Source organism: Papio anubis, chromosome 17 (assembly GCF_008728515.1).
Source record: "Papio anubis isolate 15944 chromosome 17, Panubis1.0, whole genome shotgun sequence".
NCBI lineage: Eukaryota > Metazoa > Chordata > Mammalia > Primates > Cercopithecidae > Papio > Papio anubis.
In genome coordinates, this window is record NC_044992.1 from 1,317,936 (window position 1) to 1,334,105 (window position 16,170).

Sequence of the window (16,170 nt, forward strand, 5' to 3'; positions counted from 1 at the left end):
CTCTGTCTCTCACTTGTGTCTCTCTGTCTCTCCCAGGCTATCTGTCTCTGGACCTCTGTCTCCCTGTCTCATTCTCTCTCTGTTCTCTGTCCCTTCCTCCACACCTCTGTCTCCCTTTAAGACTGCCGTCTCACCTCTGTGGGCTCTGCATTTCTGCCTCACTTTACCTCCCTTCCTGTCTGTCCTCTTTGGGCCTTTCCCTCCCCCTCTCTACCACTTCCTGTGGTCTCAGTCTTTGTTTTTCTCTTTTTTGAGATGGAGTCTCCCTCTGTTGCCCATGCTGGAGTGCAGTGGTGCGATCTCAGCTCACTGCAACCTTCACCTCCCGGGGTTCAAGTGATTCTCTTGCCTCAGCCTCCCAAGTAGCTGGGACTACAGGCACCCGCCACCACGCCCAGCTAATTTTTGCATTTTTTGTGGAGATGGGGTTTCACCATGTTGGCCAGGATGGTCTCAATCTCCTGACCTTGTGATCCTCCCACCTCAGCCTCCCAAAGTGCTGGGATTACAGGCATGAGCCACTGTGCCTGGCCAATTTTTTTTTTTTTTTGTAGAGACAAGGTCTCATTATGTTGCCCAGGCTTGTTTCAACCTCCTGGGTCCAAATGATCCTCCTGGCTTGGCCTCCCAAATTGTTGGGATTATAGATGTGAGCCACAAGGCCCTGTATTTCCTCCTATCTTTGCAGCTATCTCCTTTCCCTAGTGTCTGCTGTCTGTGTTCTATCGCAGTCTGTTTCTCTCACGCCTTCATCTTTGTTTTTTTGTTTTTTGTTTTCTTGTTTTTTGATATGGAGTTTCACTCTTGTTCCCCAGGCTGGAGTGCAATGGCGTGATCTCGGCTCACTGCAAACTCTGCCTCCCAGGTTCAAGCGATTCTCCTGCCTCAGCCTCCCGAGTAACTGGGATTACAAGCACCTGCCACCACGCCTGGATAATTTTTTGTATTTTTAGTAGACATGGGATTTCGCCATGTTGGCCAGGCTGGCCTCTAACTCCTGGGCTGCAGTGATCTGCCCACCTCAGCCTCCCAAACTGCTGGGATTACAGGCGTGAGCCAACACGCCCGGCCACTCTTTCATCTTTGTGTCTGTGGATCTCGCGGTTCCAGTCCCCAGTGTGGTTTCTCCTGGCTGGTTGGCCCTTGTTACTGCGTCGGTTATCGCCAGCGCTGTAACCCATCTCTGGGTATCTTGGGGAGACTGTATTTCACTGTTTCCATCTTCTGTTCTGCTCTTCTCCCAGCCTCTGTCTTAGTCTATTTTAGCTTCTTTTCTGTTTATTTCTGTCTCTATCTCTCACTCTTTTTAAACTTCATCCCCCAAATATTTATTGAGCAGCTATTCCATGCCAGGCACGATTCTAGGCACTAGGGGTAGAGTGGGGACCAAGGCAGAGCGTGCACCAGACTTCGAAAAATGTTTTTTTCTAGTGGAGAGACAGACGGCAGGCAAAACAGAGAAGCACGTGACCCTGGCTGCCCGGCTCATCCCACGGGGCAGGGAAGTGTTGGCCAGGCCAGTATGGACGACATAGCGAGACCACATCTCTACAAAAAAATTTTTTAAAAATTAGCCGGGTGTGGCCAGGCGCAGTGCCTCACGCCTGTAATCCCAGCACTTTGGGAGGCCGAGGCGGGCAGATCACGAGGTCAGGAAATCGAGACCATCCTGGCTAACACGGTGAAACCCCATCTCTACTACAAATACAAAAAAATTAGCCGGGCCTGGTGGCAGGCACCTGTAATCCCAGCTACTCAGAAGGCTGAGGGCAGGAGAAAGCCGTGAACCCACGAGGCAGAGCTTGCAGTGAGCCGAGATCGCACCACTGCGCTCCAGCCTGGGCGACAGAAAAAAAAAATTAGCCAGGCGTGGTGGCGTGCACCTGTAGTCCCAGCTACTCAGGAGGCTGAGGTGGGAGGGTCACCTGAGCCTGGGAGTTCTAGGTAGGGTGAGCTATGATCATGCCACTGCACCCCAGATTGGGCGACAGAGCGAGACTCTGACTCAAAAAAAAAAAAGAAAAAGAAAATGGGGATATTTTATATAAAATTCAGTCGTTCCAGTTTCTTTTCTTTTCTTTTCTTTTTTTTTTTGAGACAGAGTCTCGCTCTGTTGCCCAGGCTGGAGTGCAGTGGCACGATCTCGGCTCACTGCAAGCTCCGCCTCCCGGGTTCAAGCAATTCTCTTGCCTCAGCATCGCGAGTAGCTGGGACTACAGGTGCCTGCCACCATACTTGGCTAATTTTTTGTGTTTTAGTAGAGACAGAGTTTCACCATGTTGGCCAGGATAGTCTCGATTTCCTGACCTCGTGATCTGCCCACCTTGGCCTCCCAAAGTGCCAGGATTACAGGCTTGAGCCACCGCACCTGGCCTCCAGTTTCTTTTGGGGAAAAAAAAAAGTCAGATCTGGCAACATTTGGCTGATTCCACATGAAAATAATCAGTTGGAGCTTTGTCACAGCTTTCCCTGTAGATGGGGTTGCAACTTCCAGGCCCCCCCAACCCCCTTAAGGTCCTTGTATGTTCCCAACATGGAGGTCAAGGTCTGACTGCCTTGTGTCATTGCAGAGCTTATGCTGTGGCTCTGCTTTCTTTCCTTTTTTGAGACAGGGTCTTGCTCTGTTGCCCAGGCTGGAGTACAATGGTGTGATCCCATCTCACTGCAACCTCCGCTTCCCGGGTTCAAGTGATTCACCTGCCTCAGCCTCCTGAGTAGCTGGGACTACAGGTGCATACCACAACGCCTGGCTACTTTTTGTGTTTCAGTAGAGACAGGGTTTCACCATGTTGGTCAGGCTGGTCTCGAACCCCTGACTTCAGGTGATCCAAGGAGGCTTTCTTTATAAGCAGAATTCACCAGCAGCCTTGGCCTTCCCACCCAACAGGCCCGTTGCTTTGCCCTCCCACACTCCTTCAAATGGCTGTGCAGATCAACCAGCAAATGCAGCCTGGGAGGGGTGAGGCTCAGGAACGCATCCCAGTCAAGGGACAGGGAACCTGGGCACCAGACAAGAGTCGAGAAATGTGTGTTTTAGGGAGAAGGAGACACAGGAGCCAAGGAGGAAGCCGCTCGCAGTCATTCTCAGCATACGTTTATTGAGTGCTTACTGTGTGCCAGGAAGTAAGCCAGGTGCTAGAAACAGCAAAGGAGCAGGGAAGAGGCGAGTCCGCTGCTGGGTTGACCCTGGTTAATACAAGGTACGGATTAACCCTTCGGGCTCCCTTCCGAGGGCCTGGGCCAGGTCTTGGGGCCGCTCCTGCCTAGGTGTTCTTTCTAGCAACAGAAAGGGATTCATCAAGGTAAGACCCTTCCCCTCTCCTCCATTCAGGCAGAGGCACACAGGCAAGCTCCTACACACTCCTCCAAACGTGTACACACCCTGACATGCCCGGATGCATCTCGTACTTAGACACACACACACACACACACACACACACAGGCACGGTCACGCAGTTGTATGAGGACGCAGCGTACAGGTGCCGCCTACGTGGCCATGCCTCGAGTTGCCCCACTTGGCAGAAATCTCACTCCGCAGAAACCTGTCTACCAGTGATCGATTATCTCGAGCAGCTATTTGGCCAAGTCTTACCAAAATATGAAATCCACAAAAGAAAAGTGAAGAAGAGAAGAGTTTCTTAAGGCTTTGCTCAGAGAGGGCTTCGGAGAAGGGCGGGGTCAGCCGATACAGACCTTCCTTTTTTTTTTTTTTTAATATGGAATCTCGCTGTGTCCCCCAGACTGGAGTGCAGTGGCGGGATCTCGGCTCACTGCAAGCTCTGCCTCCCAAGTTCAAGCGATTCTCCTGCCTCAGCCTCCCGAGTAGCTGGGACTACAGGCGTCCACCACCATGCCCGGCTAATTTTTGTATTTTCAGTAGAGATGAGGTTTCACCATGTTGGTCAGGCTGGTCTCGAACTCCTGACCTCGGGTGATCCACCCACCTTTGGCCTCCCAAAGCGCTGGGATTACAGGCATGAGCCACCGCGCCCAGCCCAGACCTTACTTTCTTGACTTGGCCACAAGTCTGTCCTGCTCAGAGCTGCCTAAAGCGACTCTCCTGTTCTATGGGCTTGGGTGCAGGGTGGTGGCCCTTTCCTGGTCCCAGCTGCCTTCTTCCTGGGCACTGAAAATGATGCTACCATTGTTAAGTGCCAGGCGTCACACCGTGGGGTTCTTCCCTGCGTATCCACGTAGCCACGCCACGCCACGCAGGCATTCTTTCCTCCCTTTTGCAGACGATGGCACCGAAGTTCAAGACTTGCCCAGGGCCACCAAGACAGTCCTTTAGCCTTTGGTCCTCCCTCCTTGCCTCCTCGGCGTGGGGTGGTGGAGCCTTGGTCTGAGAAGGGTCGAGGTCTGGGCGCTGCCAGTGGCCCTGGCTCAGCCTCAGAACTGCCCGGGATGGGGAGGATGGCTAACTTAAGGAGGACAGGCAGAGGCTTCGTGCCGGCAGGGAGAGGGCTGAGCTGCGGCGGGCCACTCAGGTGGAGGGTGCTACATTTCCTTCAGTGGCCTTCAGGAAGCTCTGTCCTCACCCAGGGATTGGGGTGAGTCAGGGCATGGGGAAACAGGCTTACAGAGCCCACCTGCTCACCCTGACCACCCTACCCCAGGGGGCCCCAGGCTCCTAACTCTCAGAATCCCACAGTCCGTATTGGCGGAAGACGGGCTGGCACCCTTGAGTTGGGCCCCTGGTTGTTGGCACAGATAAGGGGAGCTGCTGCTGAAGGAGCCCCGACGGCTGATCCTGTGGAGACTTCTCAGAGCTCCTGGCAGGAGCCCCTCACCGTAGGAGGCCCACAGCACGTCCCCAGCCCCTCCCAGCTGCATATCGGCTCACATTCACGCGGCTGCCACACAAGTGCGTAGGAAACTCCACTTGGCTGAACGTGTTTGTGCTGCTGTCTGGGACAGTCTTACGCACATAAGCCCAATACTGGATGTCCCACCATTTTCAGCCCTGGGGCCTATGGCAAAGTGACACCTTCCTCAGCATACACTGCACGGGGCCATGACAAGGACGGTGTAAAGGCAAGTACTGACCAGGACGACGCTGGGTGCAAGAGGGGACGGGCACAGAACAAAACAGAAAGGATCCACGAGGGCCTGCAAACATGTCTTTGGCCCCAATGAGGGTTGGGACCTTGTGTATAGGTCCAGGCAGCGGGAGCTGCAGACAGAGGCCTACAGGGCTTGGAGAAGGCTGACTACAAAGAAATGCCTAGACCTCAGAGTCTAGTGAGGAGAGGGGCTTGGGGCAGTGTTCCCACAGCAGATCCAGCCTCCCTCCTCACTGATCAAAACCCCAAGGGCAGGGAGCCCTTCCTGCTCCTTCCCACCGGAGCCTGGAGGATGAGGGGAGATGGGAGGCCCGGCCACTGGTGCCTGCTCCTTTGGTCAGCTGCCATCCCTTCCCCATCACAGGGCACTTGTCTTGCTGTTGGGGTCACGAGGGAATTGCCCCCCCAAGTACCCATCAGCCTCCAGGGCCCAGATGATTCCACGCAGTAGTTCTCACCCGCCTCCTCTGAGAAAGCTCTTGGCTCCCAGAAACAGAAACCACCCCCAGGCCTGCTCCCCTTCCTTGGGCCGTGGCCCCCCTGCCACAGAGGCCCCCCCGCCACAGAGGCCTGGTGGCCCCTGAGCTCCGAGTGGAATGTCCCCGTCTAGAGGGCCCTGGCTGCTCCAGTGACTTAAGACCCATATGTGAATCCTGGCTCCATCGCTCTAGGCCTCGTTTTTCAGTTGTAAAGCAGGGATGATCGCATCTATTTAACTCCTAGATTGTTACCAAGTCAAGGGCAACAATAGGAAAACATGTCACCTGTCAGCTCCACACAAGGTAAAGTAGGATGGGTGGCCCCTGACAGGCGCACACCACCACGCCCGATTAATTTTGTATTTTTAGTAGAGATGGGGTTTATCCATGTTGGTAAGGATGGTCTCGTTCTCCTGACCTCAGGTGATCCACCCGCCTCGGCCTCCCAAAGTGCTGGGATTATAGGCGTGAGCCATCGCACCCAGCCTTTTTTTAAACATTTGAGTGAACTAAAGCCTAGGAGATGTGTGTTCCAGGCACCCAAGCTGTTAATGAGGAGATTGAATGTGGCCTGGACCTGCCCTTTCCTCTCCTCCTTTCATCCCCCTCCCCCCTGCCCACATGCTGAACTGCTCTGAGCCTGCAGCTCTCCTGGGCTCCCCCTACCTCCTGAACACAGCGGGAATCTTCAGGGATGGAAAGCGACCAGGATTCGCCTGTTTGGCTGGGAAAATCGGCAGAGAGGGTGGCTCACGCTTCTAAGGTGTCTGCACAAGCCCAGTTTGTCTTGGGGTGGCGGAGTAAGGTCTTTTCCTGGCCCACGGTCCCTCCCGAGTCAGCAGTCCCCCAGAGAGACGAAGAGCAGCTGGGCACGGCTGGAGCTGGTCGGTGGCAGAGAATCTTGTCCTGCCTTTTCTTCTCAAGCTCAAAATAGGCACATGCAGCTATTAACTGATATGCTAGAAGGGGCATCCCTTACCAGGAGGAAAATGGATTTATTGCTTTATAAAAAAGAAGTCTGATAAAACTGAAGAGAAAATAACTAAAAATCCAAACATCAACTCACCCCTCTAAGCACGCCCAGGAGGTCTCAAGACACACTTCTGGGGGCAGTCAAGGTGGGTGGGTTGGTGGGCCAGGCGGACAGGCCTCCCCCCTGCATCAGCTCCAGGGCCCCGCGCAGCCTGCCGGCAGGGGGTGCTGTGGGCCTGTGGCCTTGGACAAGCTCCTGGCCCTGCACCAGGATGGCTCCTGGACGCTGGCCCAGCCTGCAGGCCTGGCGGCTCCCGCCTGGTCAGTGGGGATGAGGGCTAACTCCTAGAGCCCACCCCGACCCCATACACCCCTTGGACCCACCCACATCCCCACCCTGACCTGCACCTCCGTGTCTGCTGGCCACAGCCTTGCGTCCACCCCCACAAAAGCAGCTGTGTGTATGTAGGGGGTGCCCTGGCGGCGGTCCTCAAATTCCCTTCAGGTGGCAGACAGGAACGAGGGTGGCAGTGGAAACGTGTCCCCAGCGTAGGCCCTGGGGGAGGAGGCAAGGGGCCACTGGCGACCCTTGTCCACCCAGCCCACTAAACGCTCCCCGGGGTGTAAGCTAGGTGGGGCTTCTCCACCGGCCTCCAAGGGGTGGACAGGCCCTGGACAGGCGACGGGGGGCTGGAATTACAAAGGAGTTAGCACCAACAACAGGAAGCGGGTCCTTCCTTCCTCAGGCAGCCTCAGACTGGCCGGGGAGGGGGTGAGGAGCCAGGCGCGGGCGAGACAGTGCAAGCCTTTGTCCTCAGGCAGGTGTGGCCGTGGCATGCAGCCGAGGGGCAGGTGGCAGGCAGTGGATGGCAGCCCCCTCTGCTTTGGCAAGAGGCAGAATCCAGACACTGGCGGGAGAGCGCCTGCCTGCCGGGTGTCCCTGGCTCCTCCTGCAGGCACCACAGAGACCCCAGGCCCCGGGTCCCTGGAGGGGGCGGCAGAGCAAAGTCAGGGCAGCCCCTGCGTTCGGCATCAGAAAACTCGCGTGTCCTGGGCCCTCTCCCGTCCTTCCACCACAGAGCTCCGAGGCAGGGCCCCGGGAGGGAGCGTGAACTCCAGCACGGAGATGGCGAGGGTCCTGGGGGTGCATGGGGTACTCTGGAGGGGCAGGACAGGGGTCAGTCACTGAAGCACAGGCAGGAGACCGCAGTTCCAAGGCGGCAGCCACTACACGAAGGCCTCCTGGTTGGACGAGCCATTGATCTTGAGGAAGAGTTTGTCGTCCTCCTGCCTCTGCTGCAGCTGCCGCTCCAGCTGCCGCCGGTAGCAGATCAGGTAGAGCGGGAGGCAGAAGCCCAGCAGGCTGAGGACGAGCAGCCCCACGTTCACCTGGGGAGGCAGGGAGGCCGGCATCACAGGGCTGAGGCTGCAGACCCACCCTCCTCCGGGTCTGGGAAAGGGGAAGTCACGGGGTGGAGCGGGAACGAAACAGGAAGGCCCACGAGATCCCAGGGCCCGTCATTCTGTATTCCAGCGTCCCAGTGCCCAGCTCTTCACAGGCCACATGGCCGTCCTCGGGGCCTGGGCCCCCAGGGAACACGGGCTGATCTGAACCTTTGGGCTTGGAACAAGTTCCTGGTACCTGGTGAGGAATCCTGGCCCTCGTAGGGGTGGGGCAGGAACAGGAACTCTGTTTTTTTGGTTGGGTTTTTTGTTGTTGTTGTTGTTGTTGTTTTGTTTGTTTGTTTTTTTTTTTTTTTGAGGCGGAGTCTCGCTCTGTCACCCAGGCTGGAGTGCAGTGGCGCGATCTCGGCTCACTGCAAGCTCCGCCTCCCGGGTTCACGCCATTCTCCTGCCTCAGCCTCCCGAGTAGCTGGGACTACAGGCGCCGCCACCACGCCCGGCTAATTTTTTGTATTTTTAGTAGAGACGGGGTTTCACTGTGTTAGCCAGGATGGTCTCGATCTCCTGACCTCGTGATCCGCCCGTCTCGGCCTCCCAAAGTGCTGGGATTACAGGCTTGAGCCACCGCGCCCGGCCTGTTGTTGTTGTTTTGAGACAAAGTCTCGCTCTGTCATCATCCTGGCTGGAGTGCAGTGGCGCAATCTCGGCTCACTGCAATCTCCGCCTCCTGGGTTCAAGTGATTCTCCTGTCTTAGCCTCTCGAGTAGATGGGATTGCAGGCATCTGCCACCACACCTGGCTAATTTTTGTATTTTTAGTAGAGACCTGGTTTCACCATGTTGGCCGGGCTGGTCTTGAACTCCTGACCTCAAGTGATCCTCCCACCTCGGCCTCTCAAAGTGCTGAGATTACAGGTGTGAGCCACCGTGCCCGGCCCAGGAACTCTGTTCTGTTTACCCTCAAATCAGGTCCAGAGAGGACACATTCCTTCTCCTGCCTGGCTGCCATTCACAAAGGGACTCTTAACTGATCCTAACCAACGCTCCCAAATCGCCTGTCCTCAGGGCCCTGAAGCCCCCCCCAAGTGGTACCTTGCAGCTCACAGTTAGCAGAAGGGGGCAGGTACCCATGACCCATCATCCCCTGACCCCTCTTACCCACAGAGGGTCTCCCTGGAGGGGACCCATCATGGCCAGAAACAGCGGCTGCTGCAGGAGGGCGAAGAGCGCGCTGATCAGAGACTGCAGTCCCGTGAGGCTGCCGAACTGGGTAGAGGGGTACCTGCCGGGCAAGCAACAGCTCACAGCCATCCTCCCTCCTGGGCTCTGCTTGGCCCCAGGTGTCTGGTGACCCCGGGCTGCACCGTTGGTGCCAGAGAAGGGTGGGGTGCCAGCCCTTGGATTCCTTCCTGCTGGGCAGTTCTTTTTTTTCTTTTTTTTGAGATGGAGTCTTGCATTGACGCTGAGGCTGGAGGGCAGTGGTGTGATCTCGGCTCACTGCAAGCTCCACCTCCCTGGTTCAAACAATTCTCCTGCCTCAGCCTCCCTAGTAGCTAGGATTACAGGCGCCTGCCACCACACCCAGCTAATTTTTTGTATTTTTAGTAGAGACAGGGTTTCACTATGTTGGCCAGGCTAGTCTCGAACTCCTGACCTCATGATCTGCCTGCCTTGGCCTCTCAAAGTGCTGGGATTACAGGCATGAGCCACCGCACCCGGCCCTGCTGGGCAGTTCTGCAGTGTTTCTCTTTGGGACCAGCCCCAGGCCCCAGACTCTGGGGAGCTCCCACCCCACTGAGCTGTGCCTGGGGCCTCTGGGTGTCTGGCTGAGCTGAGTGGAAAGCGTGGTGCCAGCAGGGACCTGCGGTTTGGGAAACAGGCCCAGAGAGGAGCGTGGAGGCTGGGCTTGGCTCCTCAGTGCCCTCGTCCAGAGGAGCATTGAGTAATCACGGAAACTCAGCACCACAGATCCTGCCCCCTCCCTCAGACCCTGCCAGGGCAGCCACAGCTTCCTCCAGGCCTGGGGAGGGGCAGGTGGAGGGCAAGCGGAGCTGGGATGGCCCCAGGGGCTGTTACGGGAATCGGGAGAGAGTTCCGGGCTAAATCTTAGCACACGTCAGGCTCTGCTGGTGCAGAGGTGGGAAAGGAATCCCAGCAAGGAATGAGCTGGACCCACGTCAGAGACTGTGGATGGTGGTGTTTGAGTTTCAGTTTTGGGGTCAAGGCCTGAGCCAGAGAAGGAGGAACCACTGTGGTTCCTTATGTTTCTGGGGCTTCTTGGAAAAAGATACAGGTTTCATTTTAACCAGGGCTGGAGAAAGCTATGGCCGGAACTGGGCGCACTGAGGCTCTGGATGGAGCCCATCTGGTGCATTCTGGACTCAATGACCCCTGTTGCTGCCCGTGATGAGGGCCATTTGAACTTCAGCATTTAGTTTCAGGCAGCTAGAACCTACCCGTCCATCCCAGTGAGCAGCCAGGGCCAGCCCCAGGACTCAACTGTAGTGGCCCCTGAGGCCATAATGAGCTGCACAGGTGCCTGACCCTGGCTGGGGGAACTGACTTCGTGTTGAATGCCAAGGCTTGTGGGCACCCAACTGTCTGCCCACTGACCCGCCTCCCACGAAGTATGGCCTTTCCCCGACACACCCAGCAGAAACCCTGGTTACCTGTCCCCTGATGCAGGAAGATGAGCCCTTCTGGGACAGGCTGACCCTGCCTCAGAGTCTCAGTCCCACCAGCAACCTCCCCCGGCCATTCCCACACCCTCGCCCACCAGGCCACCTGCAGCTTCCAGGACTTACACGGCGGCGTACAGGCCCCCGACAGCGGAGTGGATGAAGCCTCGCACGATTGTGTGCAGGATGAAGGAGAGGATCTGGGGGAGGGAAAGGAGGCTGTGAGCAGAAGGCCTTAAGGGACACTCACCTCAGCCCCCACCCTCCAATTCCTGGGGGGCCCTCACCCCAGGGGCAGTGTCAGCTTGGAGCTGGATCAACCCACCCTCCAGAGCCAATCGTGAATTTTCAGAAATTTTGCAAAAGCCAGTCGTTAACACAGTCATTTTTTGTTTGTTTTGTTTTGTTTTGAGAAGAAGTCTTGCTCTGTCACCCAGGCTGAAGTGCAGTGATGTGATCTTGGCTCATTGCAAGCTCTGCCTCCTGGGTTCAAGCGATTCTCCTGCCTCAGCCTCCCGAGTAGCTGGGATTACAGGCGCCTGCCACCACGTCTGGCTAATTTTTGTATTTTTTAAGTAGAGACGGGGTTTCACCATGTTGGCCCAGCTGGTCTCAAACTCATGACCTTGTCATCCGCCTGCCTCAGCCTCCCAAAGTCCTGGGACACCGCGCCTGGCCTAACACAGTCATTATTAAAAATTAAATTATAGGCCGGGCAACGTGGCTCATGCCTGTAATCCCAGCACTTTGGAAGGCCGAGGAGGTGGATCACCTGAGGTCAGGAGTTCGAAACCAGCCTGGCCAACATGGCGAAACACTGTCTCTACTAAAAATACAAAAAATTAGCTGGGCGTGGTGGCAGGCACCTGTAATCTCAGCTACTTAGGAAGCTGAGGCAGGAGAATTGCTTGAACCAAGACGTGGAGGTTGCAGTGAGCTGAGATCACGGCATTGCACTCCAGCCTGGGTGACAGAGCGAGACTCTGTCTCAAAAAACAGATAATAATAAAAAATAATAAAAATTACATTATAAGCCAAGAGCAGTGGCTCACACCTGTAATCCCAGCACTTTAGGAGGCCGAGATGGGTGGATCATTTAAGGTCAGGAGTTCAAGACCAGCCTGGCCAACACGGTGAAACCCCATCTCTACTAAAAATACAAAAATTAGCCAGGTGTGGTGGCAGACACCTGTATTCCCAGCTACTCGGGAGGCTGAGGCAAGAGAATCACTTGAACCCAGGAGGTGGAAGTTGTGGTGAGCTGAGATCACGCTACTGCACTCCAGCCTGGGCGACAGAGATAGACTCTGTCTCAAAACAAACAAACAAACCAAAAAAAAAAAAAAAAATTAAATTACATAAATTTATGACTAAATAAATAAATTATTTTAAAATAAAGGTAATGAATATCCAAAACTCTGAAAACTCATCACTTCTTGGCCAGGTGCGATGACTCACGCCTGTAATCCCCACACTTTGGGAGACCTGGGAGGATCGTTTGAGCCCAGGAGTTCCAGACCATTTGGTTTTGTTTTGAGATAGAGTCTTGCTCTATAACCCAGGCTGGAGTGCAGTGGCATGATCTCGGCTCATTGTAACCTCCATCTCCCGGGTTCAAACGATTCTCCTGCCTCAGCCTCCCGAGTAGTTGGGATTACAGGCGCGTGCCACCACACCCTGCTCATTTTTTTGGTTTTTTTGAGACAAGGTCTCACTCCAGTTACCCAGACTGGAGTCCGGAGTGCACGGGTGCAATCTCAGTCCACTGCAGCCTCAACTTCCCGGGGTGCAGTGAGCGAGCCGAGATTCTCCCACCTCAGCCTCCTGAGTAGCTGGGACTACAGGTGCACGTCCCAACACCTGGCTAATTTTTATTTTTAGTAGAGACAGGGTGTCGCCATATTGCCCAGGCTGGTCCCTAGTAAAGTTCCGTCGCTGTCTGTGGGAGGGTCCCTGCCCAGGAAGGCTGCTGCTGGCAGGCTTCGCAAGCTCTGAGAGGCACTTTTTAATGATCCCTGGCCGGCACAAGAGCCGTCCTCTTGGCCACCAGGTCCCTGTGGTTGCCTTGTCTTCTGTACACAGCCCTGCCATCCCGCTCAGCAGCCAGGACCTGTTCCCAGGAATGTGGGTGGTGGAGGGGCAGGGACTGCTCTCTGCAGTGTTGAAAGAGGGCTGTGCCCAGTGTGGGGGCACACACACACACACACACGCTGTGCAGGCCTCTCCACCTCAAACGCCTTGTTGCCTTTTTACAACTTTTCTTTCAGCGAGAACTACGTAAAACAAAAAGGTGACTGTCCCCACTGAGCACCGCCCCTTGATTGGACAAGGTGGTTAGGGCAAAGGTCTGCCAGTCTTGCAGAGAAAGCAGCCCAGGAGGCCAGGGAGGGGCCGGAGGGATGCAGCACCCTCCGGGGCCGGCACGAATGTTGCACGGCCCACTGCGCTCTGCACACCCAGTGTCAGCACGTACACACAACCGTTCCCACGGTGGGGCACACCTGGGTGTCCAGCGTGCCTCGAGGCCACCTGTAAAAAGGGAGGGACTCTCACTTCCCTCCTGGACTTGACCCGAGATACCATCTGGACTCGGGCTACCCCTCTCTGGAAGCAAGAGCATCCCTGGCGTCCCTCCACCATTTGTATATTTAGGGATTTGGCCAAAACCTACTGCTGGACCACTTTCACAGAGCAGTGGGTGGAGCCAGGCAGGTGACAAGGTCCACCTTCCTCAAAATCTCTGTCAAAAATCAGGTTTCAGAAGCCTCAAAAGTTTAGCAAAGAAATTCAGATTCTTTTTTTTTTTTTTGAGACAAGAGTCTCACTCTGTCGCCCAGGCTGGAGTGCCGTGGCGCAATCTCGACTCACTGCAAGCTCCACTTCCCGGATTCAAGCAATTCTTCTGCCTCAGCCTCCTGAGTAGCTGGTATTACAGGCATGTGCTACCACGCCCGGCTAATTTTTGTAATTTTAGTAGAGATGGGGTTTCACTGTGTTGGCCAGGATGGTCTCGAACTCCTGACCTCGTGATCTGCCCACTTCGGCCTCCCAAAGTGTTTTTTTTTTTTTTTTGAGACGGAGTCTCGCTCTGTCGCCTGGGCTGGAGTGCAGTGGCTGGATCTCAGCTCACTGCAAGCTCCGTCTCCCGGGTTTATGCCATTCTCCTGCCTCAGCCTCCCAAGTAGCTGGGACTACAGGTGCCCGCCACCTCGCCCGGCTAGTTTTTTGTATTTTTTAGTAGAGACGGGGTTTCACCGTGTTAGTCAGGATGGTCTTGATCTCCTGACCTCGTGATCCACCTGTCTCGGCCTCCCAAAGTGCTGGGATTACAGGCTTGAGCCACCACGTCCGGCCTTTTTTTTTTTTTTTTTTTTTTGAGACAGAGTCTTGCTCTGTCATCCAGGCTGGAGGCCAATGGCGCGATCTCAGCTCACTGCAACCTCTCTGCCTCCCGGGTTCAAGTGATTCTTCTGCCTCAGCCTCCCAAGTTGCTGGGATTACAGGAGTGCGCCACCACGCCTGGCTAATTTTTGTATTTTTTGTAGAGACAGGGTTTCACCAAGTTGCCCAGGCTGGTCTCAAACTCCTGAGCTCAGGCAATCCACCTGCCTCCGTCTACCAAAGTGCCGGGATTACAGGCATGAGCCACCGCACCCTGCCTGGAATGAAGCTTTTGAATCCAGATACGGAGCCACCACCAAGGTCTTCCTCCACTCTGTTCAGTGTAGAAACCCCATGAGACTCTGGTGACAGGGGAGCAGATGTTCCCACCAACACCACAGATTGGCCAGACCTCTTTGGATGTCAGATTCCAGCTGTTTGAGCTGATACAAAACAAGTAACCATACAGTGACCCCACACACTTCCAGGAAACGGTATGATGGTGGTGTCCATGGTTAAGAAAGATGTCCCCCGGGCCGGGCGCGGTGGCTCAAGCCTGTAATCCCAGCACTTTGGGAGGCCGAGACGGGCGGATCACAAGGTCAGGAGATCGAGACCATCCTGGCTAACACGGTGAAACCCCATCTCTACTAAAAAATACAAAAAACTAGCCGGGCGAGGTGGCGGGCGCCTGTAGTCCCAGCTACTCGGGAGGCTGAGGCAGGAGAATGACGTGAACCCGGGAGGCGGAGCTTGCAGTGAGCTGAGATCTGGCCACTGCACTCCAGCCTGGGCGACAGAGGGAGACTCCGTCTCAAAAAAGAAAAAAAAAAAAAGAAAGAAAGATGTCCCCCAAACCAAGATTGACATGCCTTCCTGGGGAGGAGTCCCCTTTGCAGAAGACAATCCAGGTGTCCAGCTCACCCCAGCGGCAAGCACAGAGTCTGGCAGGGAACAGGCCCTCCGCAGAGGACAAAGGATCGCTGGGCTGCTCGGTTGAATGAAATGAATGAAAGTCACTATCTGAGCTGGGTGGTGTCTCACGCCTGTAATCCCAGAACTTTGGGAGACCGAGGCGGGTGGATCGCCTGAGGTCAGGAGTTCAAGACTAGCCAGGCCAACATGGCAACACCCCGTCTCCACTGAAAATACAAAAATTAGCTGGACGTAGTGGTGCACACCTGTAATCCCAGCTACTCGGGAGGCTGAGGCAGGAGAATCGCTTGAAGCCAGGAGGCGGAGGTTACAGTGAGCTGAGATCGCACCACTGCACTCCACCCTGAGCGACAGAGTTTGACCTTGTCTCAAAAAAAAAAAAGAAAGTCACCACCCGCTTTGTTGATGGCTTCCATGAAACATTACACACTTTAGAGCCTTTACATGTCCTTCTTACTGCCTCACGTCCCACCAGCCTCTCTCACTCCCCACCGGCCTCTCTCACCCCCACACCCACCTGGAGAGGCAGGTTGGGAATGAGGCAGGTCACCCCAAAGCCCACAAGCAGCAGGTTGGTGAAGGCGAAGGCCCGCATGGCATTGGTGATCTTCTGGATCTGCCGGTCCCGCTTCTTCTTTTTCTTCTCGCCTCTGTGGAGACAGAACGTGCAGGGGTGGGAGGCCTCCCTGGAGGAAGCCGGGTGCTTCTGAGAAGTCAGGTCTCAAGAGACAGCACGTGAACTGGCTCAAGACTCAGAAGCCACCAGGCACATTTTAGGGACTGTGTTGGGGCTGGATCAGCACTACGGATACTCCCCCAGCCCTTCTCGATGGAGCGCTGAGTGTGAATCTCAGAGGGGGGTCTCGGGTGCGAGAAGATGGCCATCCATACGCTGCAATGCTCTGTGAAGGCTAAGATGACGCGGAGAGAAGTAGCAGCGTGTGCCTCAGCTGGCACATGGCAAAGCCCCACTTCACCATTGGCTTCAAGTTCTCCCAAATCTTGCAAGACGCTGATAATAAGCCAGATATAAGCCAAATAGGGGAGTAAATGGATTTCCCTTTGTGGGGACAGGAGAGGGTAGAGGGGAAGCGAGCAGGCAGCAGATGGAACCAGAGTGGACACAAATAACCTCTTGGCTGCAGGACCTGACCTAGATAGCAGAGCACTCTCCGTTTTTGTTGTTGTTGTTGTTTTGTTTTGTTTTGTCCTTTGTTTTTTTTTTTTTTGAGATGGAGTCTCGCTCCGTCACCCAGGC

General features: G+C 55.3%; 1 protein-coding gene across 4 annotated transcripts in view; it reads right to left on the bottom strand.

Moving 5' to 3' along the window:
* Positions 1 to 6,517: 6,517 nt before the first annotated feature.
* Positions 6,518 to 16,170, bottom strand: part of SLC43A2 (solute carrier family 43 member 2) — a 53,762-nt gene continuing 44,109 nt past the window's right edge. For 2 of the 4 annotated variants that reach the window (XM_003912059.5, XM_009189316.3), the window contains 4 exons: positions 15,430 to 15,562; positions 10,722 to 10,795; positions 9,076 to 9,199; positions 6,518 to 7,903 (listed from right to left, as the gene is read on the bottom strand). In XM_003912059.5, coding sequence (XP_003912108.1) covers positions 7,742 to 7,903; positions 9,076 to 9,199; positions 10,722 to 10,795; positions 15,430 to 15,562 — 493 coding nt within the window. In that variant the 3' untranslated portion in view covers positions 6,518 to 7,741. Of the gene's footprint in view, positions 7,965 to 9,075; positions 9,200 to 10,721; positions 10,796 to 15,429; positions 15,563 to 16,170 lie in introns of all 4 variants that reach the window. The other 2 variants (XM_031657242.1, XM_031657243.1) reach the window with 2 other exon arrangements.